This window comes from Cetorhinus maximus, chromosome 2 (assembly GCF_964194155.1).
Source record: "Cetorhinus maximus chromosome 2, sCetMax3.hap1.1, whole genome shotgun sequence".
Classification (NCBI taxonomy): Eukaryota; Metazoa; Chordata; class Chondrichthyes; order Lamniformes; family Cetorhinidae; genus Cetorhinus; species Cetorhinus maximus.
Genome location: NC_135880.1, coordinates 227,891,213 through 227,918,266, shown reverse-complemented (window position 1 = coordinate 227,918,266; position 27,054 = coordinate 227,891,213). Strand labels below are relative to the sequence as shown.

Below are 27,054 nucleotides of genomic sequence, written 5' to 3'. Positions count from 1 at the left end.
CCCCACACCATCTCCCCCCGACCACCATACACTCCCCCACACCATCTCCCCGCCACATCAAACCCCCCACAACAGCCCCCTCCCATGCAACATTCCCCCATCCTCCACACCATCTGTGTCCCCCTCCCCCACACCATCCCCCCTCCCCCACAACATCCTGCCCCCCCACACCAAATCCACCACACTAACCATCTCTCCCCCACACCATCCCCCAACACCACCCCCTCCCCATACCATGCCACCTACTCCTCCCCCACACCATTCCCCCACCCCTCCCCCACACCACCCCCTTCAGGCCCATCAAGTCTGCTCAGCCATTCAACACGACCAAGGCTAATCTTGGGCTTTTACTCCATTTTCCCGCTCGCTCCCCATATTCCTTGATTCCCTGTGGGACCAAATATCTGTTTATCCCAACTTTGAATGTAGTCAACGATGGAGGACCTACAACCCTCTGGGCTAGAGAATGCCAAAGATTCACAACCCTTTGAGTGAAGAAATTTCTCCTCATCTCAGTCCTAAATGATCAGCCGCTTATCCTGAGTCTGTGACCTCGTGTTTTAGATTCCTGACCAGAGGAAACAATCTCTCAGCGTTCACCCTATCAAAACCCCTCAGAATTTTGTATGTTTCAATGAAGATCGCCTCTTATTCTTCTAAATTCCAGAGAATATAGGCCCAATTTACTTAGCCTTTCATCATAGGACAACCCCTTTATCCCAGGGAGCAATCTGGTGAACTATCGCTCTACCACCTTCAACGCAATTATATCCTTTCTTAAATGTGGAGACCAAAACTGCATGCAGTATTCCAGATGTGGTCTCGCCAAAACCCTGTACAACTGTAGCAACACTTCTTTATTCTTGTACTCTAGTCCCCTTGCAATCCCCTATTATTATGACTGAAGTGAATAAAAGTCCGCACTTCCCCACATTACACATGATTCTGCCAGCTGTGTTACTGCTGTCACACAGTGATCTATGGGTCCTGTTTCACCTTGAGCTATAATGTTAAATACAAAGCATTCATTCAAAATCTCTGCTGCCTGTTTTCATTGTTCATCGGTCAGATTTAGGGTGGTATACACTTTGCTGCAGTCCCACCTCCCAACAGTGTTAGGAGTATGGCTACTCTTATCAGTTCCTGCTAGAGTGACCGGTCCCCAGGTGAGGACCCCCAATTTGTTATGGTCCCAGATGAGACACCCCAAGCTGTTAACTTCCCACACGGGACCCCAGTTTTGTTATGCTCCCGGGTGAGGAGGGATGAACTGGTTCCCCTTCTTTATTCGGTTGATCGCAACAAGGTTAATTTAAAAGGGATCCCTTTCCCCGTGGATACTTTCTCCCAGTCCAAATGCATTTATGTTTTAGAAGGAGGCAATTTAACCACAATTTCTTGAAAGAGTAAGTTTATTAGTTACTAAAATGCGAGAAAAAATAAATAAAAACACAAAGCGCATACACAAAGGTCAGAAATGAGAAGTTGAATCCAAAAGTATAAGTTAAAAAGATACAAGAATCAGCCTTTGGCTTGTCTGTGAGGAGCAGATGGTGAAACATTGCAGCCGTTAAGTTGGGTGATTCTGATAGAGCTGACTTTGGCAGTTAAGCAGTTGGTTTGGAGACACTTGGTTCTGCAGATTAGCTGAAGGAGCTGTCCTATTCCCTTTTTGACTGTGGCTTTTCCCAGCAAGAGAGAGAGTGCGAAAGAGATAGAGACTTTTACCTGCAAGATGCAGGGATGCCTAATTGATATTCTTCTGCTGTGATCCTCACAGCACCACCAGAACTATAACACACAAATCAAGTTTGCAGCCAGCTTTTAACCCCTTTTCTTGTGTATTCCTGGAAGGGAAAAACAAACGTCTTTCGACCAGAATCTGTTTTCTTTCAACTCAGACCATTTCCACATTCTGAGGTTAAACTCAACAGGCGATGGTTTCTGCTGAGATGTGGAAATCAGTCTCCATTGTCTCCGCAAACACAGGAGATCAAAATTCAGCATTTTGCATTACATCTCTTCCTTTCAAGTGTCCCTGTCTGAAGTAGGCCTTGGCGCCTTTTTGGGTGCAACATTCCATGTTAGCACTCTGGACTAGTCAGTCAAGTATAATCCACACAATAATTTCCCAGCAAGTGGTTACTTTACATTCAGCCAGCTTTTGCTTGGATGTGTTTTGAAAAAACACGTGTCTTCCTTTAAAAAGTTCAATGTGTCCATAAGTAATTCGAGACTGAGATCAGTCATCATGGCACCTCCCACACATGACGAATGAAACGAGATTCATTCTCATTTCATTACAGAGGGAAAAAGAAAAAAATATAAAACAATAAACATGCGCACATTCATTCTCCAAGCCTCGGTCAATATTATCTCTTCAGTTCTAATCAGGTTTCTTTAAGTTCTGGACAGGGCGTCCACAATCACATTTGATTTCCCAGGAATGTGGGTGATTTTTAGGTGGTGCGGCTGGAGAAACAAACTCCGATGGAATAACCTGGCATCCTGTGTCATAAACATTTCCACAAAAGTTAACAGATTGTGGTCAGTATAGACTGTGGTCTCTCTGTATCCTTTTTAGACAAAGGTCTAAAACTGTTTGAGAGCCACTAATAAACCAAGGGTTTCCTTTATTTCAAGATGCGTGCCTTGAATTCAGTAGTAATAAGCCCACCGAGTCTTAGAGATATTTTACAAAACTAAATGAAACATTTATTAACAAAAGAAAAGATTTCAAGCACAGACATAGGTCTACAAATTACTACTATAATAACTGCCAAAACCCCTAATTAATCTGGCTTCCAGTTACACCCCTGTTAAGGCACCAGTAAAAACATATAGATTTAAACAAAGTCAGGCAAAGCTACAAATACCTTGAACAGTCAAATTCAAGGTGAATTTTCTTAGCTTCGGTTCCTGTAGACAGCTACTTGATGCATCGAGGCTGGAGGCTTTACACACTTGTGTTAGATCTTAGAATTCCTTCTCCTCTTACACACAGCCTCATCTCCTTTATACATGTTTCTCCCTTTTTAATGCAAATTGCATTGTTCCGATATGTCTTTGGAACTTTACCTTTCTCATAATATAAATCTTTTCATAATACTAATTTTATCAGTAACCTTTGAGAAAAATAAACACACTGTTTGGCTTGGCTTCTTCTGGTTAAGTGTAGCTTCTTACCATCTCCTTGAAATTCAAACTAACCTAATTTATCTAAAAAGAATGTTCCTTCCACCTCACATTCTAAAACTTCAGCCATGTTTACGTGTTTAGCATTTCAAACCTAGCTTCCCTTTTGATAACTCAAGAGCTCCAGACCAGCTGTCTTCAATTCAAGTAAATCCCACACACATACAGAAGCTAGTCCAAACCCCACTATTAACCTACCTTTACAATAAATCATAATAATATTATGAAAATTATTATATTTTCATGACATTGACCTCTAGGTCAGCTGACTGTACTTCCTGGCAGAGAGCTTGCAGTTGCTCTACATGAGTTTCCCCAGGTATTGCTGTGCACTAGGAGGTCATCCAGGTGCACGATGCAATTGGACACGCCCACCTGTACCTGGTTCATCAGCTTTTGAAAGGTGCCTGGGGCATTTTGGAGTCCAAATGGTAATAACTTGACACTGGTGTAACCCATCAGGAGTTATGAAAGCGGAGATTTCCTTTGCTCGGGCTGCCAAGGGAACATGCCGGAATCTTTGTGATATAGGCTGCTTTACCTACCCTCTCTATGCCGTCTTCCAGCTGGGGTGTAGAGTAGGAGTCAGCTCGGGTCACTGCATTAACTTTTCGGCAGTCAGTGTAGAACCTTGAGGAGCCGTCCGGCTTGGACACCAGCACAACTGGGGAGCTCCAGTTACTGTTGCTCGGCTCTGTGAGTTAGTGCTCCAGCGTGTAGCTAACCTCCTCCCAGACCTGGGCCAGCTTCTCTGGGCTGAGACAGTATGGATGTTGCTTTATGGGAGGGGCCTCTCCCACATCCACATCTTGCAGAGCTAATGTGGTGCAGCCTGGCGCGTCTCTGCAAAAGCCTTTAAATGTAGTGAGCAGCTTTGTCAGGTTGTCTCGCTGTTCTGCATCTAGGTGGGAGAACAAAGAGTCTAAGTTGTCTAGTATTTCTGTATTGGTTAGCTGGGTGGGAGGGGGTTCAGTGTGGGCCTCACCCACATCTCCCTCCAATTCATCCCCACTGCTACCCTCCCGCTCCAGGTCGGTGGCTATGGGATAGACTGCTATTTGTCTCCTTCTTGGCTGTGATATGGCTTTATCATGTTGACATGACACAGCCTTTGCCTTTCCCCCCTGACCTGGGGTCTCAATTGGATAGTTCACTTCCCCGAGTTGCTTTGCTACTCTATCGGGGCCTCTGAGCTGGGCCTGTAAGGGTTCATCTGGTATTGGTAGGAGCCCCAAAACCTAGTCTCCTGGCTGAAAGGTTCTGGTCTTGGTAAGTCTGTCGGCCTGTTTTTTCACAGGTGCCTTGGAGATTTTCAAGTGTTCTCGGGCCACCTCGTAGGCCCTGATGAGCTATTCCCAGACCACGGCTACGTGGTCCAACATGGAGAGCTCATCATTCTGACCTAAAAACCTCTCCTTGATTAATTACAGAGGCCCTCGCTCTCGGCGCTCCTAAACTAATTCAAATGGAGTAAACTCGGTGGACTCATTGGGTGAGTCCCTGGGAGTGAGCACTAGGAAGCCTAGTCCTTTATTCCAGCCATGGAGGTACTGGTGCAGTATGACCTGATCGTCATGTTTAGGGTTTGGTAGTGACGTTCTAGTGCATCCCATGGCTGTCGGTGATACCCTGAAGACTTCAGTTAATTCACACCCAGGTTACCTGTGACTTCATGGAGTATTTTGGACATGATGGTAAGGATATACTGGTGGCCCCTTTTTGTTTTTGGGGAGAGGTCCCATACTGTCCTTTAACACCTTGCTAAATAATTCCCCAAAATTCGTAAAGGGAATCCTAGGTGACAGTTTTATTGCAGGTTGGGGTTTTCTCACAACAAGACCACAAAAAACCCTTACTACACCCCCCCGTGGAGGGACAGCCAGTGGAGGTACTGCCCGATGCGGGCTTGGGATTTGCATATACAAACAAGTCCAACCATCGGAATATCGTGAGCTAGCTGTAATATTTCACTACAGTAATTCGGCGGCACAACTACCTGATGGATGACTGTCCACTTCTGTTTGCAGGTCTGTGAGGCAGTCTCCATTTCTACATCAGCACCTCGTTGTTAATAAACCTCAATAGTGCAGCCCTGCCACTACTGAGGGAGTGCCGCACTGTCAGAGGGTCAGTACTGAGGGAGTGCCGCACTGTCGGAGGGTCAGTACTGAGGGAGTGCCGCACTGTCAGAGGGTCAGTATTGAGGGAGTGCCGCACTGTCAGAGGGTCAGTACTGAGGGAGTGCTGCACTGTCAGAGGGTCAGTACTGAGGGAGTGCTGCACTGTCAGAGGGTCAGTACTGAGGGAGTGCTGCACTGTCAGAGGGTCAGTACTGAGGGAGTGCCGCACTGTCAGAGGGTCAGTACTGAGGGAGTGCTGCACTGTCAGAGGGTCAGTACTGAGGGAGTGCTGCACTGTCAGAGGGTCAGTGCTGAGGTAGTGCTGCACTGTCAGAGGGTCAGTACTGAGGGAGTGCTGCACTGTTGGAGGGTCAGTACTGAGGGAGTGCTGCACTGTCAGAGGGTCAGTACTGAGGGAGTGCTGCACTGTCGGAGGGTCAGTACTGAGGGAGCACTGCACTGTCAGAGGGTCAGTACTGAGGGAGTGCCGCACTGTCAGAGGGTCAGTACTGAGGGAGTGCTGCACTGTCAGAGGGTCAGTACTGAGGGAGTGCCGCACTGTCAGAGGGTCAGTACTGAGGGAGTGCTGCACTGTCAGAGGGTCAGTGCTGAGGGAGTGCCGCACTGTCAGAGGGTCAGTACTGAGGGAGTGCTGCACTGTTGGAGGGTCAGTACTGAGGGAGTGCTGCACTGTCAGAGGGTCAGTGCTGAGGGAGTGCTGCACTGTTGGAGGGTCAGTACTGAGGGAGTGCTGCACTGTCAGAGGGTCAGTACTGAGGGAGTGCTGCACTGTTGGAGGGTCAGTACTGAGGGAGTGCTGCACTGTCAGAGAGTCAGCACTGAGGGAGTGCTGCACTGTCAGAGGGTCAGTATTGAGGGAGTGCTGCACTGTCAGAGGGTCAGTACTGAGGGAGTGCTGCACTGTTGGAGGGTCAGTACTGAAGGAGTGCTGCACTGTCAGAGGGTCAGTACTGAGGGAATGCAGCACTGTCAGAGGGTCAGTACTGAGGGAGTGCTGCACTGTCAGAGGGTCAGTACTGAGGGAGTGCTGCACTGTCAGAGGGTCAGTACTGAGGGAGTGCTGCACTGTCAGAGGGTCAGTACTGAGGGAGTGCTGCACTGTCAGAGGGTCAGTACTGAGGGAGTGCTGCACTGTCAGAGGGTCAGTACTGAGGGAGTGCTGCACTGTCAGAGGGTCAGTACTGAGGGAGTGCTGCACTGTCAGAGGGTCAGCACTGAGGGAATGCTGCACTGTCAGAGGGTCAGTACTGAGGGAGTGCTGCACTGTCAGAGGGTCAGTACTGAGGGATTGTGCACTGTCAGAGGGTCAGTACTGAGGGAGTGCTGCACTGTCAGAGGGTCAGTACTGAGGGAGTGCTGCACTGTCAGAGGGTCAGTACTGAGGGAGTGCTGCACTGTCAGTACCTGCTGTATTAACTGAGGACTGTGCATCTCACTCATTCTCACACTTTACCGTTATACTGGTCCATGTTAATGTACAACAGGCCAAAGGCTTTTGCGTGTGGGGAAAATATCCAAACAGATTCCTAAACCGGCCAACCTTCTCCCAGCAAAAGAGTTAAAACTCGTCTTCACGACAGAATCGGATCACAGTGTGGGAGCAGCCAGAGCTTCCAAACATTTACTCAAAATGAAAGAGGGGCTATAAAGAATTAAAGATGAATAAATTAGAGAATAATTCAACGTTCTCTTTATTAAAGTTTCAATTCTTTTTGTCACGGTTTGTTCTAAAGCGCTGATTGGGCTCTGGATCTTTTATGATGCAGCCGCTAAGCTTGGATAAAAGCCTTTTATTGTACAGGACAAGGAGGGAAACCGAGTATTTCTTCACCGTCTTCTACCCAGCTCACTGTACATGGACTTGCCGGCATTGTCAAGATGCTGCAAAAGGAAACACTTAACATCATCAAAATGTCAATTATTATGCTAATTCCAATTGATTTTTTAAATTCATTCACAGGATGTGGGCATTGCTCATCCCTAATTGCCCTTGTTCAGAGGTTCATTGCTGTGGGTCTGGAGTCACATGTAGGCCAGACCAGGTAAGGACAGCAGATTTCCTTCCCTAAAGGGCATTAGTGAACCGGATGGGTTTTTACAATAATCGACAATGGTTTCATGGTCATCATTGGAGCAGAGAAGACTGAGGGGTGACCTGATCGAGGTGTACAAGATTATGAGGGGCATGGACAGGGTGGATAGGGAGCAGCTGTTCCCCTTAGTTGAAGAGTCAGTCACAAGGGGACTTAAATTCAAGGTGAGGGGCAGGAGGTTTAGGGGGGATGTGAGGAAAAACCTTTTTACCCAGAGGTGATGGTCTGGAATGCACTGCCTGGGAGGGTGGTGGAGGCGGGTTGCCTCACATCCTTTAAAAAGTACCTGGATGAGCACTTGGCACGTCATAACATTCAAGGCTATGGGCCAAGTGCTGGTAAATGGGATTTGGTAGGTAGGTCAGGTGTTTCTCACGTGGCGGTGCAGACTCGATGGGCCGAAGGGCCCTCTTCTGCACTGAGTGATTCTGTGATTAGACTTTAGATTTTTTGTTATTGAGTTCAAATTTCACCATCTGCCGGGGTGGGATTGAAGCCCGGGTACCCAGAGCATTACCCTGGCCCTCTGAATTACTATTCCAGCAACAATACCACTACGCCATCATCTCCCCCCACAATAATGCTGCAAATATGGTTAATTATTTAATCTCGTTTAAATCTTCAGCCTATTTTGCTTTACTTCCATAAGCTTGTCAACAATAGGACTCGAGGAAAAGCCAGGCCCTTGCTGTCATGGTGACGGGAACAGCCGCCATTGCTCTGACGAAGAGTGGAGTGTGTCACTCACCTCACAGATGATGAAATGTTCCGAGGATATTTAAAGCTACTTCAGAACTGGAGAGAAATTTAAAAGTTTGGACCGTTATAAAGTCAATGTTTGAATTAAAGCAGCTGCAAACTTTCTGGGCCTAAATTTGACTGAGATTTGGCAAGCGGCCTTTAGGTGAAAACCCACCCACCTTTTCCACAGGTAACAGCTAACTCAATTAGTCTCACTCCAAGACCTTTATTGTGGGTTCAAGTCCCACTTTGGCACATCATCTTGACCAACACTGAGGGAGTGCTGCATTGTCAGGAGGCTCACTCTCATGTCCATGATCCTGTTGATTTGGGGCTAAAAGAGTTCAGCTGCTTAATGCATATAAAGGGGGCTTTTGAGAGACAGTAACATTCCTCTTTACCCTTATCCTCCTCCCCTTCTTCAACACACTGCCTTTGAGCTCAGAGGTGTTTATGTGGAACAAGGCACAGGAGAGAAAGATTATAGAATCCATCCCCTGTCAGAGTGAGAAAGTGGTGAGTATGGTAAACCCTTCCTCCCATTGAACTCTAATTCTGGACGGCAGCCGCATTGGGATTCCGATGTTTTGACACACTCCACTATTGAGTTCACACTCACAATTCCTGGGCAAAGTCAGAGTTAGGATTGTTGTGTCCAGTGGGTTTGAGTTAAGTGGCCACTTACCGAATATATCGCTTCAGCAGCATCATTACGCATTAGTGGGTGTCTGTCAGAGGCTGCAGAAAAAATATTCATACACTAATTAAATATTAAAAAGCACATGGAATCTTAGACCTTATAAATAGACATATAGAATGCACAAGTAATTAGGTTATTTTCCACCAGTCTTCTGCCCTCCGTAAACTAGAGATCGTCCAAAACTTTGCCACCCATGTCTTAACTCACCAAGTCCCAATCCCTTATCACTTCTTTGTTCACTGACTTCCGTTGCTTCCCAGTTAAGCGATGCTTCAATTTTAAAATTCTCATCCTTGCTTTCAAATTCCTCCATGACTTCACCCCCTCCCTATCCCTGAAACCTCTTCCAGACTCACAACTCGCCAAGATCCCTGCATTCCTCTAATTCTGGCATTCCCTGCTCAGCCGGAACCCCACGTGTGGTAGCTGCAGCACAGCAGCCTCCCCACATTAATAGACTCAATGCACAGGTTCTTGCCAACGGCTGTGCTCTGTGGCGAGTATCCTCCTCACTTCCAGGGACCTACCGGAAGAAGAGGAATTCTGGTGCTTTCAGCATCCCTGATACTAATCACTCCACCATTGGCAACTGTGCCTTCAGCTGCCTGCTGATGGGGTGATTAACTAACAAAAGATTTCATGATGCAACAGCCAAAGAGAGAGGTAATGGTTATAATATCTGCTTATGTGGCTTGGTGTCGTCTTTATTTGAAAATGTGTCAGGCAGGCGTGTCAGACAGGCGTGTCAGGCGGGCGTGGCGGGCGGTGGGGTTGGGGGTGCGCACACTGAGAGCTCCCTCACGGAGCTGAAGCATTTTAAAATGAAGAATAAATTTTTCAATATGATATAAACATGTCCCCATTCAGTTATTTGAAAGGGGGACAGGTAAAAAAGGATGTTAAAATTTTAAAATTGTTTTTGAGTAACCGTTGAAAACCTCTTCCCGCCCGTGGATGAGGTTTTGTAAAAAATGCAAAGGCCGCCTGGCCTGTTCACCCGCCCGACAACTGAACAGTTGAGTGGGCAGCAAAAAATACAACTTAATTAATCGCTTAAGGGCCTTAATAGGCCATTTAATTGTCAGCAGGTGCACTGCCAACTCTCATGTGTGCCCCTACCCGTGGGATGAAAAATCCTGCCCAGAGACTTCAGCTACGTGCAGAGACTGGAGAGGTTGGGTCTGTTTTCCTTAGAACAGAGACGATTAAGTAAAGATTTAATAAAAATGTTCAAAATCAGACGGGTTTTAATTGAGGAGAAACTGTTTTCAGTGTGAGGCAGGTCAGTTACCAGAGGGACACAGACTGAACAGAATTAGCAAAAGATCCAGAGAGGGAGGTGAGGAGAATTTTCTTTTACGTGCTGAGTTGTGATCTGGAAGATGCTGTCTGAAAGGGCAGTGGAAGCAGATTCAATAGAAACTTTCAAAAGGGAACTGGATAAATACTTGAAAAGGAAAATGGGCTATGGGGGAAAAGGCAGGAGGAGTGGGGTTAACTGGTAAGATCTTTCAAAGTGCAGGGATGGGTATGATGGGCTGCATGGTCTTCATCTGTATCATTCTCTGATAATGTCATAGTATTTAGAGCACAGAAATAGGCCATTCGGCCCATCTTCTCCACTCCGGGGTTTCTGCTCCACATGAGCCCCCTCCCACCCACTCTTCATCTCCCCCGTCACCATATCCTTCTATTCCTTTCTCCTTCACGTGTTTATCCAGGTTCCCCTTAAATGTCCCTATAATATTCACCTCAACCGCTCCCTGTGGGAAGGTGTTCCACATTCTCCCCATTCTCTGGATAAAGAGGTTTCTCCTGAATTCCTGACTAGATTTATTAATGACAGGTTTATTTTGGTGGCCCTTAGCTCTGGTCCTGCCTCTTACAGTCAGGAACACAATTTGCTTCTTGCCCAGTTAAGTATGAACACCACAGTCTCAGCTCAGCTCATACTTAAGATGTCTCTCCAGGCTTGGATAATTGTGTTGGTGACAGGTGAAGAAGTACAGAGGCCAGAGTACCTGGAACCTGCCCGAGTGAGTGAGGGTCTCGGGGGGGAGAGTAGGAAAGGGGTGTTAGAGAAATAGATGCTGTCAAATCATTGACCAATCATTAATCTCTCTCACCTTGGTGACTCCACGATCGGCCTGGGGCTGAAACAGAATAAACAGCGATGCCAATGAAGATGGTGAAGGAGATACTTGCGATAAGGATCCCACTGATTCCCTTGATGTCCACACAATTCGTACACTCTGGGATCGGAGATAAAAATGGAGAGAAAATGTGAACTGTATCACAAAAAAACAAAAACGTCTCCATCCACTGCACCAACCTGCATTTAAATAACAGCTTTAACCAGAACATCCCAAGGAGTTTGATAAGAGACTGCAAGCACGTAAGGAGATATTAGGACAGGTGACCAAAAGATAGGTTTTAAGGAGCGTCTTAAAGGAGGAAAGGAAGATGGAGAGATAGAAAGGTTTAGGAGGGGATCTCCAGAGGCTACAGCCCAGGCAGCTGAAGTCACGGCTACCAACGATGGAGTCATTACAATCAGAATTTCAAGATGCCAGAATTCAATGGTTGCAGACATAGGGAGGGCTTTGGGCCTGCAGGAGGTTAGGCAGATAGGGAGGGTCGTACAGACTGGAGGGGGTTACAGAGATAAGGAGGGTTGTAGGGGCTGGAGGAGGCTAAAGAGATAGGGAGGTTGTAGAGGCTGGAGGAGTTTACACAGATAGTGACGTTTGTGGGGCCTGGAGGAGGTTACAGAGATAGGGAGTGTTGTAGGGAATGGAGGAGGTTACAGAGGTTGGGAGTGTTGTAGGGACTGGAGGAGGTTACAGAGATAGGGAGGGTTGTAGGGGCTGGAGGAGGTTACAGAGATAGGGAGCGTTGTAGGGACTGGAGGAGGTTACAGAGAAGGAGGGTTGTAGAGGCTGGAGGAGGTTATAGAGATAGGAAGGGTTGTAGGGACTGGCTGACTTAAATGAGTGACCACTTATTTTTAAACAGTGACCCCTAGTTCTAGATTCTCCCACAAGAGGAAACATCCTCTCCACATCCACCCTGTCAAGGCCCCTCAGGATCTTAAAGGTTTCAATCAAGTCGCCCCTTCCTCTTCTAAACTCCAGTGGATACAAGCCTAACCTGTCCAACCTTTCCTCATGAGACAACCCGCCCATTCCTGGTATTAGTCTGGTAAACCTTCTCTGAACTGCTTCCAATGCATTTACGTCCTTCCCTAAATAAGGAGACCAGCACCGTACACAATACTCCAGATGTGGCCTCACCAGCGTCCTGTCAGACTTTGTTTGTAATACTCCTGTGAAGTGCTTTGGGATGTTTTACAATGTTAAAGACGCTATATTTAGATTAAAGAATATTCACAGCTGTTGGGTGAGAGATGTGGACCAGTGGGGTAGATTTGACCAGGTGCTGGTACAGCGATGATTGGCTGAATGGCCTCGTTCTGCTTTCTGTGCTGCAAGGTGAGTTGTTACTAAGGTGAAGGTGCCACAGAAATACAAGTTCTTTCTTATCCTAAGGAGCCTGACAGATGTTTGGTGGGATTGAGAGACCTCTGAGACCCAGATATGAGGAGCACAACATGTTTGATAGTTGGGATTTGGTATCTCACCCTCACCAGCTTTCGCCCGGTGACCCCCGTCAAACACCTCCTGAAGAATGGAGAGTGTTTACTCTCCCCAGACAGAGCCACTCACCCAGCTCCAGGCTCCAGGACAAGCTGTAAAATCCCAGATGGCTCTGGGACAGAAAAGTGATTGACCTCAATGACCTCTCCCACAAATTGAACAAAAAGAAAAACTTACTTTTAAAATACACGTAGATTTCTTCCTCAGATTCATCCGAAATTTTGGTATCTCTGATACATCCGTAAAGTCCATGGTCTTCGTCAGTCAACGACCATTCAGATTTCTCCAAATTGAAACCATTTTTGGCAATCTTATTGTCACATTTTAGTTTGAGGCCTCCTTCAAAATCTTTAATTTCTGAAAAATATTAAAAATGTCATCTTAGTGATCTGTTGAACACTCCCTGGCCGGAATTTTATGGGGCTTTGGGACTGGGCTGAATGGTGGGAAGTAGTCGGGAGTGGAGGGTGGGGAGGTGCCAATGGCTTCCCCTCCTCTGGCAACTCTGCCACCAATCGGGAGTCCATTTCAGTGATTTGAGTGACCAATTAAGGGTCACTTCCCACCTCTGTGGGAGTTTTGCCTGCGTTGGAGTTGGGGGGTGGGGTGGGGGGTGGGGGGGTGGTGCTCGGCTGATGGGGGAGCTGCTACCACATGGGGAGAACGTTCAATGAAACCTGGCACCCCCTCCATGTGCTCGCTTTGGGATGGGTGACATGGGGGGGGCTCCTTTATGGGCACTTCATGGCCCAAGGAGGGTCTGAGGATAGCAATGACCACCCTCAGAGTGGGGTCACAGTGGGGTCACAGTGGGGTCACCTCCCACTTTTGGCCCTGGCAGTGGGACTTGACCATTGTGAAAAAGATTCCACTCTCACTCTCTCTCTGTCTCTCTCTCCCCCCCCCCACCTTTCTCTTTCTGTCTGTCTCTCTCTGTCCCTCTGTTTTTCTTTCTCTGTGTGTGTCTCTCTCTCTGCCTCCTTTCTTTCTCTGTCTCTCTGTCTGTCTTGCTCTCTCTCTCCCTCTGTGTCTGTCTGTTTCTCTCTTTCTCTGTCTCTCTATCCCTCTATCCCTCTCTCTCTCCCTGTCCGCCTGCATCTCTCTCTCGCTCTTTCTCTCTCTCAATCTCACACCTGCCTCTGGGCAGTAATATTCATGCATAAAACTTTTCAGTATAACAGCAGCTGCCATTGTCACGATAGCAGGTCACAGTCCTGAATTATTTGCAGGCACATTGAACTTTTAATTTAAACATGTGTTTTTTTTTAAAAGGCAAGCAAGCGAAAGCTGTCTGAGGCTGTAAAGTAACCACTTGCTCCCAGATCTTTCTGTAAGGCATCTATCTCCAGGGTAGTTGTCTCCCTAGGGTCATAAAATTACAGTGTTGCTGCTTCTGACAGTGACTGTTTCAGACCTTTGAACAGGTATCGGTGACCTTTGTGCCCCAGGAAAGGCACATCCTTTCTCAACAATTCCTTTAGCGGTGATGGTTTTTGAGTGAAATTGGGAATGTATGGAGACAAGGAATTAAAGAGACCTAGACATCTTCAAAGATCGTTCTTATCTTGAGGAGTTGGCTTTAATACCCCCGGTTTTACTTGGATCAGGACATATACCTGCACTGGAATAATGTCATGAAGAGATATTAATGTCTATAATGTTATTGGAAATTATTTTAAAATTGGAATTTTAGTGAGGTCTGTGTCTATGGGGAGAATTTCCTCCCCGTTGGAAAGGCCGGTCTGGGGCGGGCGCGGAGCTATTTTATTAAGGCCCGCCCAGCGTGGTCGTGACCAGCAGGACTGAGCGCTCCCTGTGCGGGCGTGGAATTCTCCCTGAGGCACGGAGCTGCAAAGTTGAAAAAAAAGAAAAAAGAAAATTATTCAGACATGTCCCCTCGTGTGACAGTGTCACATGAGCTGGGACATGTTTATGAATTTTCATAAAAACTTTTATTTAATTAATAAAACCTTCATGAAACCTCATCCTTAAGGTTGGACGGGCAGCACCGTCAATTTGTTTAACTGGTTGATAAACAGCTTTAACAGGCCTTTGACAGTTTGGTGGGTGTGCAGCCAACTCCAGTGCCTGCCCGCCAAATGGAAGATCGGAACAATGCGCAGTGATGTCGGGTCAGGTTCTTGCTTTGTTCTTCCCACAACGGCAATATCATCTGTGATAAAGACGCATCCTAGCACAGTGCATGGAATGCAGTCCACGTGAGCTTGAAAGATCCTGGCTAACAGATAGCCTGAAAGGAAGTCGTTGAAAATAGTATCGTCCTAATGTGTTGTGAAATATAATAAAGCTCTTGGGACCTCTCTGCAAGGTGAACTGACCAGTAACCATGCTTCGAGAAAAACTTTCACCTGCAAATCTTGGGTTTAACTTTTCTAATGTGGGTATTTTGTGAGGACAACATTTCACAGTGGGGTTTGATTGTCACGGATTGAAGCATACTCTCAATGATCCATCCTTCTTTATGGCACATGTGATTGAGCTGCACCATCTGTGATGTCTACTTCGACCTTCAATTTGTTTTGAATGTGAATGCTGCACTTGTTTGATGGATCAATTGATGGACTTGCATTCTCCTGCAAGTGTAATGTTGGTGCTCCCTTGAACCTGCCAATTTTGCCAAAACATTCTGGATATTTTAATGTTAGGGCATGAACTGAGGTGATAGGAGTAGTTTCTGAAGTTGATCTTCCTTGTGATGTCTGAATGATTCCATGGATTGTTACTAGCCTGAGGTCACAACAAACCAGTAGACCTGCAATGACTGGGCCTTTAGTTTCCATGTTGTAGAGTCTTCGTGGCACCCAGGACAATTGATTATACTTGCAGTCCAGGACTATGGATCCTGCATATGGAATTAGTGAACGTTTGTACACTAAACATTTCACAGTAATGGGTTTCGCCATGGTCTTCCAAGTCTGGGGATACATGACTTAAAGAATTCATAGGGGTAGTAAGTTGGTATTTGTCCTGTCAATCTTGGTCAATAATGAATAGTTACAACTTGCTTAGGACAGATAATTTGAATCTTGGCAAACACTTCAGATCGTGTGATGGTGTCTATGTTTTCCATGAGATTGACAGTGTGAAACGTATGTTCACCACTCTTCGTCTCATCGTGTACATCATTGACAGGTACCAGTTGGCCATTCTTTTTGCTTGAAGGTCCCCATTGTGTACGGTCTGTTTGGATCAGTGCATGGCTCTTTGTGGCTGCATCAGCCTTTGCTCTAATGCACTGCCGCTGCCAATGGCCCTTTCTGCCACATGCCTTGCAGAATTGATGGAAAGCTGGGAATTTCCTTGGTGCATGCAGAAGGCCACACCTTCCACATGTCCTGCTAGGTTTGGCTGTTTTAGTAAGTGCGTCAACAATTGAGGTTGTACTTAGGATCTGTAAGCTTCATACTTGTGTCCATCCTTGAGTAGCTCTTTGTTGCTATAAGTTTTGGGCTCGTCTAGCAGATCTTTCTGGAATGCTTCCATGGGAGTGGATGTGATCACCAACTCAATGATTCTGTCTGCTAGCTCTGAGTTTGAAAAATCACAGCACCTACCCATTTCTCTGTATCTTCTGATGAAGTGGTCTATGGATTCTGTAGGCTGTCGTAAAAATGACATGAATTCTAGACGATGAATACGGACTTTTAACCTGATTCCGAACCGGTCTTCCAATGTAGTCTATATCTTTTGGGGATCCTTTAGTTTTTCTTCTGTTAATCCTGACGTGTTCAGCCTGTGTAGACAGACCTTCATTCCCAAATGCTAGGGGAATTTTTATGCCTTGCTGGTCTGGTTCAGACACACTGGAATCAAGAAACCATAGCCCTGTTTGCTGTTTAAATATTTTGAATTTGAATAGTATGTCATCCCAAATCAAACTGGGGCATTTTGTGGACATTCTGACAATATCCCTTTGACCTTCCTTCTCCTTTAGTATCTGGGATGCTTTTCTGAAGCTCCGCCCATGAAGATGATTTGTGGCAGGAATGCGCCACAGAGTAATGGCATCTTTGCTTTTTAGTCAATTTCTTGTTGAGCAACTCCCGAAGTTGCGTGTTATAATCACAACCTTCTCTGGCCCGATTTTCCACCACTGCACGTCAGGAACTTCATTCTAAGCCCAGCTCACCAAAATCATCCCGCCCCACATCAAAGTTACTGCCCACATCAGTGGGAAAGCAGAACACGTCTGGACAAGTGTGATGTGCAGAAGTCAGGACTTACCATTAGGGCCTTGCTCACATTGCGGACATCCGAGGAGCAGAGGATGCTGGAGCCCTACAGCTACCGGGCCCTGGGGGAGCACGTGCATCGCATGCTGGGTGGATCCTCATGGACATGGCTCGATCCCAAGGCAGCTCACAGAAGGTGGGAGGTCTCCATTGAGGGTCTACTTTTGGGAGATCAGTCATGGGCTGCTACAGACGATCGTCAAGGTGGTGGTGAGGAAGGTATGTCAGGGGGGGTGAGGTTGGGAGGGGAAGAACAAAGTTGTCGGGAGCCTGAAGTTGGTTGAGGGGAGGGAGTACGTGGGAAGAAAGTGTAACGGGTGAGAGGTGGATAATTCTTGGTAAGCAAGGGGGTGATAGGTTATCGGGGGTAGGTGGGATGCAGATTTCAGGTTACTATCAGATCAGCCATGATCTTATGAAATGGCAGAGCTGGCTCGAGGGGCTGAATGGCCTACGCCTGCTCCTTGTTTGTATGTTCATATGAGAATACAGCAACTGAGGAGGAAGGTGTAAGGCAATGAGTTTGGAGGGGGGAAGGAGTTCAGAGTGGGGGGCAAGGCTTCGGGGCGAGGAAGGCATTCGGGGGAGGAAGGAGTAAGTGGTGGGGATGTCCAGGTGAATGTGCAAGGGTCTGTGGTGTCGATGGCTACCTCTTGGGGAATGAGATGAGGGTGGGTGTGGAATGAGGGAATGGTGAGATCGAGAGAGGGCAGAGTGAGCTAGTAGGGTGGGAGGGCGAGGGTATGATGGTGTCTGAGACAGACACAGACACTGGGGGTAGGGAGGAAGAGGCTGGGGAGGTCAATGTGGATGGGGGTGGGATTTTAGGGAAGGTAGGGAATGTGCACATTGACCTATACATTATTTAATGAAAGGGAATATATTTTCAGATTATAAAGTGACAAAAATGTGTTCACCCATGCAACAAACTGTGATCAGAATTTCTTAACTTTTCTAGATCTACCACTTCTAGGTGCTGCCCTGACATCTGCAGCAGGGGTGGAGACAGTCTGTGCAATTGTCAGCCCAGTTGCCTCTGATGACTTTGGTGTGTGCCCACTGGAAGGCTGAGGCCTTGAGGGCCGTGGTTTGCTTTGGCAGTCCTCCTGTGGGCCAGCTGCACCCACTGCGGTGACAGAGGATAAGGTTGAGGGAGGCACAGGCAAAGGGGACTTGGAAGGAGTGGACAGCCTCTGAGATTCCTGAGTGGATGACCCAGGGGTGTTCAACTGCCGCTCCTGCTCCTTTTAGGTGCCCGAGGGCCCCGGCCTAACTCCTTGAGGGGAAGGAGCCACTGGAGGGATGTCAAGGTGCCCCATTTCCCTCTTGTGTTGCCACTGCAGGAACTCACCCATGGCTCCCGCGATGAAGAGCAGGTCTGTGCGCATCTCCCCGTTCTGCTGGGCCAGAGAATCCATGGCATCTGCCGTCCTTCCCATGGAGACCCCCATACACACACGTGGGCAGCACTTCATCAGAGAGCAGGCAGACACCCTCCTCCTACTCATATGTTGAGGGCCTCCAGCAGCTCTGTGTGATGTTCCCCTGCCTTCTGCTGACTCTCCACGATGAGTTGGAAGGCTGAATCCAGAGGCTCATCATCTGACTGGGACCTCACAGATGCCTCTTCCCCAGCAGCCCTCCGAGTGCCGGGGAGCTCGGCTGAACCTGCCTCCTCCTGCTTCGGACATGTGTCCATGTGGTGACCACAGGTAGTGAACCCGAGCCTGCTCTAGATCTAGGTCCCACCGAGATGTGTCTCTGCACTGGTGTAGGATGTGGGTAATCGCTATGACGGGTCTTCCAGGCTGCTTATTTCCAGGTCTTCAAAGGAGGGGATGTCCTCTTGGCTGGAGGTGAGGGTGTGGATGGAGTGAGGGACTGGTAGGCTGTGGGCGTCGGTCGCTTGGCAGAGCTCCCTGTGAATATGTGGATCCTCATGTGGGTGTTTACTGCCAACCTCACCATCGCCACAGGCACTGTCCACATCCTCACCAGTCAGCACGATGGCACTCTCCTCAAAGTGAGTGAGGGGCCTAATGTGGACCACTCCACACCCGGTCTGGACCTCTCCCTGCTGATGTGAGCCAGCTTCTCCTGCATGAAAACAGATGGAGAGATTGTGAGCAGGACACATGGCACTGTGTGGAACATTTGAGTGGTGAGCGGAGCCATGGACAGGATGAGGACATGAGCTCCAGAGGATATGAGCCTGATGGAGATGTGAGGGTGTGTGTGAGAGTTAGTGGTGTTGCTCCTTGAGGTGTGAGACCCCTGTGGATGTGTGATGGGTTTGTGAGTGTGAGAGTTGAGAGTGATGAGAAGAGTGACTTACCCTGGCAGAACAGATGAGACCTCTTCCTGCACTGGGTGGCTGTCCTCTTTTGCAGGGCATTGGCACTGACCACCACTGCCACTGCTTCCCATGCTGGATTAGTGACCTTGCTCGCTGGCCTTGGCCTAGAGTGGAGGGGGTGGTGTAGTGGACTTCGTGGTTGGCCATCACGGCATCCAAAAGTCATTCCACTGAATGGAGAGACTGCAGTTTTCTTGCCTTTCGGAGCCATGCCTTCTGTGCAGCAGTCCTGGGCTGGAAGCATTGAGAGGTGTGTGCATGGCTGCACTTTAAATATGGTGCCTGGCCTGAGGAAGCGGCAAGGTAACAGCACGGCAGGTGAATCAGAGGCTGCCTCTGTCAGCGAAATGGCATGTTTCCCAGGAATGCAAGATTAATGAGGCGGGATTGGGACGATACGGCATGAAAAGTTGCCATTGCAGCTGGTGGGTGAAACGTTCTTTTTCCTGCCCATGACCACACTTAGTGCAAATCTGGGATAATTTTGTCCATTGCTGAGGTCTGACCAAAACGTCAATGGTCGTTTCATGCCAAGTAACACAAGTTAAGGCTGTTTACCATCTTGTACCTGTACTTAAACTTGCTGCCACTTGTTTTCCCACCACTGCCACCATGTTGTGTTATTATGATGATATAATACCATGGGCTTATTTACTGTACAAGACATAAGGCACCAATTGCTCATAAGGGATTGGGTGAATATGTGAGTTCATTTTTTAAGACTAGATACATGAGAACAGATATACACAAGAATAAATCTTGAAAGCAGCAGAGCTGTGTGTATGTGCTCTGCCCAAAGCAAAAGTGAAACTAAGACTGGATCACATGGCACATTTCCCTTCTATTGATGTCATGCTGATATCCCTTAAAGGGACATTGCAAGATCAGCAGCAATAAAATCCATTGCTTAACAGGCAGGTTCCTCAAACCTGGAATATATGGATTCAATGTCAGGAAAACTCATTGTAGTTTTAGAAAGGAGACTTTATAACCCAGAAGAAGTTTGGGCTGTTCCAGAGAAGGGATCTTTGTCCCATATTCCCTGGAGTTCAGCTTCTCTCAGTCTGGGACAGGGACCAATAGCAATGCAGGAGGAGTAGGGCCGATTAGGAACCTAAAAGGGAATTTACACATGGATGAAGGGGCCATGTCTGAGGTATTAAATGAATACTTTGCTTCCGTCTTTACCAAGGAGGTAGATGCTACCCAGGCCATGGTGACAGACGAGGAAACTCTGTCACCAGAAGGATTCAAAATTGATAAGGAGGAAGTGTTGAATAGACTGTAGGAACTTAAAGTTGACAAGGAACTTGGACCGGATGAGATGCATCCAAGGATATTGAAGGAAGTGAGAGTAGAAATTGCGGAGGCACTGGCCATAATCTTTCAGTCTTCCCTAGACTCAGGAGAGGAGCCAGAGGACTGGAGAATTGCAAACATTACGCCCTTGTTCAAAAAAGGTTGTAAGGATAAGCCCAGCAATTACAGACCAGTCAGTTTAACTTCAGTCGTGGACAAGATTCTAGAAACAATTATTTGGGATAGAATTAGTAGTCACATGGAATAATATGGGTTGATAAGGAAGAGCCAGCATGGATTTCTAAAGGGGAAATCGTGTTTAACTAACTTGCTGAAGTTTTTTGAAGAGGTAACAGAAAAGGTCGATGAGGGTAATGCTGTTGATGTGGTGTACATGGACTTTCAAAAGGCATTTGATACAATGTCACACAACAGACTTGTGAGGAAAGTTATTGCTCATAGAATAAAAGGGACAGTGGATACAAAATTTTGCTGAAACATAGGAAGCAGAGAGTAATGGTCAATGGATATTTTTCGGGCTGGAGGAAGGTTTGTAGTGGAGCTCCCCAGGGATCGGTATTGAGACCCTTGATTTTCCTGACATATATTAATGACCTAGATCTTGGTGTGCAGGGGACAATTTCAAAGTTTTCAGATGAAAATTAAGCTTGGGAGTGTTGTAAATTGCGAAGAGGACAATGTAGAGCTTCAAAAGGACATAGACAAGTTGGCGGAGTGGGCAGATAGGTGGCAGATGAAGTTCAATGTGGAGAAGTGTGAGATGATGTATTTTGGTAGGAAGAGCATGGACAAACAATATAAAATAAGGGGTGAAATTGTGAAGGGGGTGCAGGAGCAGAAAGACCTGGGTGTATATGTGCATAGATCATTGAAGGTGGCAGGACAGGTGGAGAGAGCAGTTAATAAAGCCTATAGTATCCTGGGCTTTATTAAATAGGGGCACAGAGTACAAATGCAAGGAAGTTATGTTGAATTTATGTAAGACACTCGTTAGACCTCAGCTGGAGTATTGTGCACAGTTCTGGGCTCCACATTATAGGGAGGATGTGAACACATTGGAGAAAGTGCAGAAGAGGTTTACAAGAATGGTTCCAGGGATGAGAAACTTCAGTTATGAAGGTATACTGGAGAGGTTGGGACTGTTCTCCTTGGAGAGAAGAAGGCTAAGAGGAGATTTGATCCAGTTGTTCAAAATCATGAGGGGACTGGATGGGGTAGATAGGGAGAAGCTGTTCCCGCTCGTAAAAGGATCAAGAATGAGAGGGCACAGATTTAAAGTGATTGGCAAAAGAAGCAAATGTGACGTGAGAAAAAACTTTTTCACACAGCGAGTGGTTCGGGTCTGGAATGTACTGCCTGGAAATGTGATGGAAGCAGGTTCAATCGAGGCATTCAAGAGGGCATTAGATAATTATTTGAATAGAAACAATGTGCAGGGGTACGGGGAAAAGGCAGGGCAATGGCACTAGGACATAATGCTCATTTGGAGAGCCGGTGCAGACACAATGGGCCGAATGGCCTCCTTCTGTCCCGTTAAAATTCTGTGATTCTGTGATTCAGTCATACCTCTCCAATACCAATCCATCCAAACTCCTCAACCACCAAGCTTCTCCTTCCCCTTAACCCCCTACCTCTTTAATTCCCTTTCCCCAACTCCCGTCACTCCACCCAACCCCTCCCCAACCCTACAGCCCCTTGTGGCTCCTAACCCCTTCCCCCCTCCATAACCCCTTCCAAACCCCCACCCCCATGCCCAACACATCCAGTCTTTAACAGGGTCAAAATTCAGGACATTGGTCCCACGTCCCAGGACTTTAAACTAATTATTGTTGGGGAGGATTCAATTGAACGGAAGTTTAAAAAATCAAAAAGAAACAAGGGAGCAGACGTGCAGGGTAGTGAAGCAGTGAATGATAATCAAGGTGTGACAAGAAGGGGCAGAAAATATAAGCAGCAGAGTGCAGCAGAAATTAGAACCAGAATGAGTGATAATGGTAAAACGTCAAAGCTTAAGGCTCTTTATCTGAATGAACACAGCATGTGTAACAAGGTAGAAGAGTTGATGGCACAAACAGGAATAGATGAATATGACTTCATAGCTATTACAGAGACATGGTTTCAGGGTGACCAAGACTGGGAACTCAATATTCAAGGGTATTCGATGTTCCAGACAAATAGGCAAAAAGGAAAAGGAGGTGGGGTAGCTTTGTTAATTAAGGAAGGTATCAGTGTGGTGGTGAGTCATGATATAGATGCAATAGATTGTGACGTGGAATCAGTTTGGGTAGAAATAAGGAATAGCAAGGGGAAGAAGTCACGGATGGGTGTCGTCTATAGGCCCCCGAAGAGTTGCCTCACTGTAGGACAAAGTATAAATCAGGAAATAATGGAGGCGTAAGAAGGGCGCTACAATTATCATGGGTGATTTTAATCTGCATATTGGCTGGACAAATCAGATTGGCAGGGGTAACATGGAAAGCGAATTTGTAAAGTGCATCAGGGAATGTTTCTTAGAGTGATATATTGCAGAACCTACCTGGGAACAGGCTATTTTAGATCTAGTAATGTGTAATGAGGTAGGATTAACAAGAGATCTTGTAGTTAATGATCCTCTAGGGGGTGGGGGGGGTAGAATTTCAAATTCAGTTTGAGGGTGAGCAACTCGGGTCTCAAACCAGTGTCCTCAACTTAAATAAGGGCAATTACAGAGGTATGAAGAAAGAGTTGTCTGAAGCGGGCTGGGAAAATAGACTAAGTGGAAGGTCAGTGGATGAGCAGTGGCAGACATTTAAGCAAATATTTCATAATGGTCAGCAAAAATTTATCCCGGTCAAAAAGAAGGACTCGATGAGAAGGATGGACCACCCATGGTTAACAAAGGTGGTCAAGGAGAGTATCCAATCAAAAACTAAGGCATACAAAGCAACGAAAACTAGTGGTAGGCCAGAAGATTGGGAATTTTTAGGAACCAACAGCAGATGACTAAAAATCTAATAAAGAGGGAGAAAATTGATTATGAAAGTAAATTGGCAAGAAATATAAAAATAAACAGCAGGAGCTTCTACAGTTTTATAAAAAGAAAGAGAGTAGTTAAAGTGAGTGTGGGGCCCTTGGAGGATGCGACTGGAGAATTGATAATGGGGAACAGGGAAATGGCAGAAAATGTAAACCAATATTTTGCATCGGTCTTCATGGTGGAGGACACTATAAACATCCCAAAGATATCAGATAACAAGGAGCTAATGGGAGGAAAGATCTTGTAACAGTCTCTATCATGAGGGACAAAGTATTTGACAAACTAATGGGACTAAAGACAGACAAGTCGCCAGGAACTGATGGTCTGAATCCAAGGGTTTTAAAGGAAGTGGCTGCAGAGATAGTGGAGGCATTGGTCAAAATATTCCAGAACTCACTGGATTCCGGGAGGGTCCCAGCAGATTGGAAAACCGCTAATGTGGTGCCCCTGTTCAAGAAGGGAGAGAGACAAAAAGCAGCAAACTATAGAACAGTCAGCCTAATATCTGTCGTTGGGAAAATGCTCGAGTCCATTATTAAGGAAAAAAATAGCAGGTAATTTAGAAAAGCTTAACGCAATCAATCAGAGTCAACATGGTGTTTTGAAAGGGAAATCATTTTGACAAATTTGCTAGAGTTCTTTGAGGATATAACAAGCAGAGTTGATAAAGGGGAACCAGTAGATGTTGTGTATTTGGATTTCCAGAAGGCATTCGATAAGGTGCCGCATAAAAGGTTATTGCACAAGATAGGAGCTCATGGTATTGGGGGTCATATATTAGCATGGATTGAGGATTGGTTAACACACAGAAGACAGAGAGTCAGGATTAATGGATCTTTCTCAGGTTGGAAAGATGTAACTAGTGGAGTGCCACAAGGATCAGTCCTAGGGCCTCTATTTACTATCTATATGAATGACTTGGAGGAGGGGGCAGAGTGTAATGTATCCAAATTTGCTGACGATACAAAAATAGGTGGGAGGGCATGTTGTACTGAGGACATAAGGAATCTGCAAGGGGATATAGATAGGTTGAGTGAGTGGGCAAGAACTTAGCAGATGAAGTTTAATGTAGGAAAGTATGAGGTCATGCACTTTGGTAGGAAAAATCAAAAAGCAGACTACTATTTAAATATACAGAGACTCCAAAAAAGTGCAGCACAGAGGGATCTGGGTGTTAAAGTGCATGAAACATAAAAGGTTAACATGTAGGTGTAGCAAGTAATTAAGGCGGCAAATGGAATTTTGGCCTGTATTGTTAGGGGGTTGGAGTTTAAAAATAGGGAAGTCTTGTTACAACTGTACAGGGTATTGGTGAGGCCGCACCTGGAGTACTGTGTACAGTTTTGGTTCCCGTATTTAAGAAAGGATAAACTGGCATTGGAGTCAGTTCAAAAGAGATTCACTAGGCTGATTCCTGGGCTGAAGGGGCTGACTTATCAAGAACAGCTAAACAGGTTAGGCCTTTATTCATTATAATGAGGGGTGATCTTATTGAAACGTACAAGATTCTGAGGGGGCTTTTACAGGGTAGATGTTGAGATGATGTTTTCACTGGTGGGAGAATTTCGAACTAGGGGACATAGTTACAGAATAAGAGGACACTCATTTAAAACTAAGATGCAAAGGAATTTCTTCTCTCAGAGGGCACTGAATCTCTGGAATTCTCTACCCCAGAGAGTTGTGAAGGCTAGATCACTGAAAGTATTTAAAGAGGAGATAGATTTTTGAAATATCGGGGAGTTGAGGGCTATGAGGAGCTGGCACGAAAGAGGAGTGAGGCCTGGGGCAGATCAGCCATGATCTTATTGAATGACGGGGCAGGCTTGAGGGGCCAAATGGCCTACTCCTGCTCCTATTTCTTATGTTATTAGCTGAGTGAGGATGGGCTCCAGATGGAAGGGCCAATGAATGGGAGGGAAATGAAGGGATCTGAGTCAATTCTATTCTGGTTCTTTGAGGAAGTGACCAGCATATTATGATGTGGGTGAACCCGATTTCAATCAGATTTCTGACCTCGTCCAGCAGCTCATTTGGCAGAAAGAGGATCATTGGCAATGGACTGAAGTGTAGGAACAAGATATTGATGATGAGTAGAGGAGGTGTTAACACAGGGATTGCTCCATGTGAGGATTGCTGCTGTTCACCCTGTTTATAAATCGTTGCGATCTTGGGTCATCACTTAGCAAAGTGACAGATATCAGGATTTCTTTAGCTGAGAGAAATCTGTGATGTGTTCTTGATAACTCACCTACTGCAGAAACAAGTTCTGGAAAGGAAAAGGAGAAAATGATCAAAGTGGGATTCCAGGAGTGAGTGACTTAGTTCACAATATCAGCAACTGGGTTAAATTCCCTTTCTGCATAATCTCATTCACCCAGCCATACCTGAAATCTGTGGCGTCTCCAAAGCGGCAACCTTCTTCAACCACTAACATTACAACAACAACATGCATTTATATAGCACCTTTAACTTGGTACAACAATTCAAGGTGCTTCACGGGAGCACGACCAATCAAAATCTTACACCAAGCTACATGCTCTTTATTCTTTTATGGGATGTGGGTGTCGCTGGCTGGGCCAGCATTTATTCCCCATTTCTAATTGCCCTTGAGAAGGTGGTGGTGAGCCGCCTCCTTGAACCGCTGCAGTCCATTTGGTGTAGCTCCATGCTGGTACTGCGCTCCCAAAAGCTTTGCCAAGGAGGTAGATTTTAAGGAGCAGCTTAAAGGAGTGAGAAGCAGAGAGGTTTAGTGAGGGAATTCCAGAGCTTAGGGCTGAAGTAGTTGAACATAAGAATATAAGAAGTAGGAACAGGAGTAGATCATTCAGCCCATCAAGCCACTTCCACCAACATTCAATACCATCAGGGTTGACCTTGGGCTTCAACTCCACTTTCCCACCCATTCCCCATATCCCTTGATTTCCCGGTAGACCATAAATCTATTTATCCCAACCTTCAATGTATTCAGCGATGGAGCATCCACAACCCACTGGGGTAGAGAATTCCACATTCACAACCTTTTGAGTGAAGAAATTTCTCCTCATCTCAGTCCTAAATGATTGGCCCCTTATCCTGAGCCTGTGACCTCGTGTTTTAGATTCCCGACCAGAGGAAACAATCTCCCAGCGTTCACCCTATCAAAACCCCTCAGAATTTTCTATTTTCCAATGAGATCGTTTCTCATTCTTTAAATTCCAGAGAATATAAACCCAATTTATTCAGCCTTTCATCATAGGCCAACTCCCTCATCCCAGGGACTAATTTAGTCTGTACCCCCTTTCCTGTACCCCCTCCAATACAAGTATATCATTTCTTAAATGTAGAGACCAAAACTGCACACAGTATTCCAGATGTGGACTCACCAAAACTCTGTACAACTGTAGCAACATTTATTTATTCTTGTACTCTAGTCCCCTTGAAATAAAGGCCAACATGCCATTTGTCTTCCTAATCGCTTTCAGCACCTAAATGCTAACTTTCTGTGCTCCTTGTACAAGCACGCCCAAATCTCTAAATATCAAAGGTTCAGCTGCCCAGGATAAAGAAAGTTTAGGATGATGGAAAAGACCTCAAATGTGATGAT

At 46.3% G+C, this 27,054-nt stretch overlaps 1 protein-coding gene across 1 annotated transcript in view; it reads right to left on the bottom strand.

Annotated features, from left to right (window-relative positions):
* Nucleotides 1–7,009: 7,009 nt before the first annotated feature.
* LOC144691117 (T-cell surface glycoprotein CD3 delta chain-like) overlaps nt 7,010–27,054 on the bottom strand; it is a 78,714-nt gene continuing 58,669 nt past the window's right edge. Inside the window, exons 3-7 of the mRNA XM_078559214.1 lie at nt 25,720–25,737; nt 12,704–12,883; nt 10,997–11,122; nt 8,856–8,908; nt 7,010–7,217 (exon numbers count right to left, since the gene is read on the bottom strand). Coding sequence (XP_078415340.1) covers nt 7,164–7,217; nt 8,856–8,908; nt 10,997–11,122; nt 12,704–12,883; nt 25,720–25,737 — 431 coding nt within the window. The 3' untranslated portion in view covers nt 7,010–7,163. The remainder of the gene's footprint in view (nt 7,218–8,855; nt 8,909–10,996; nt 11,123–12,703; nt 12,884–25,719; nt 25,738–27,054) is intronic.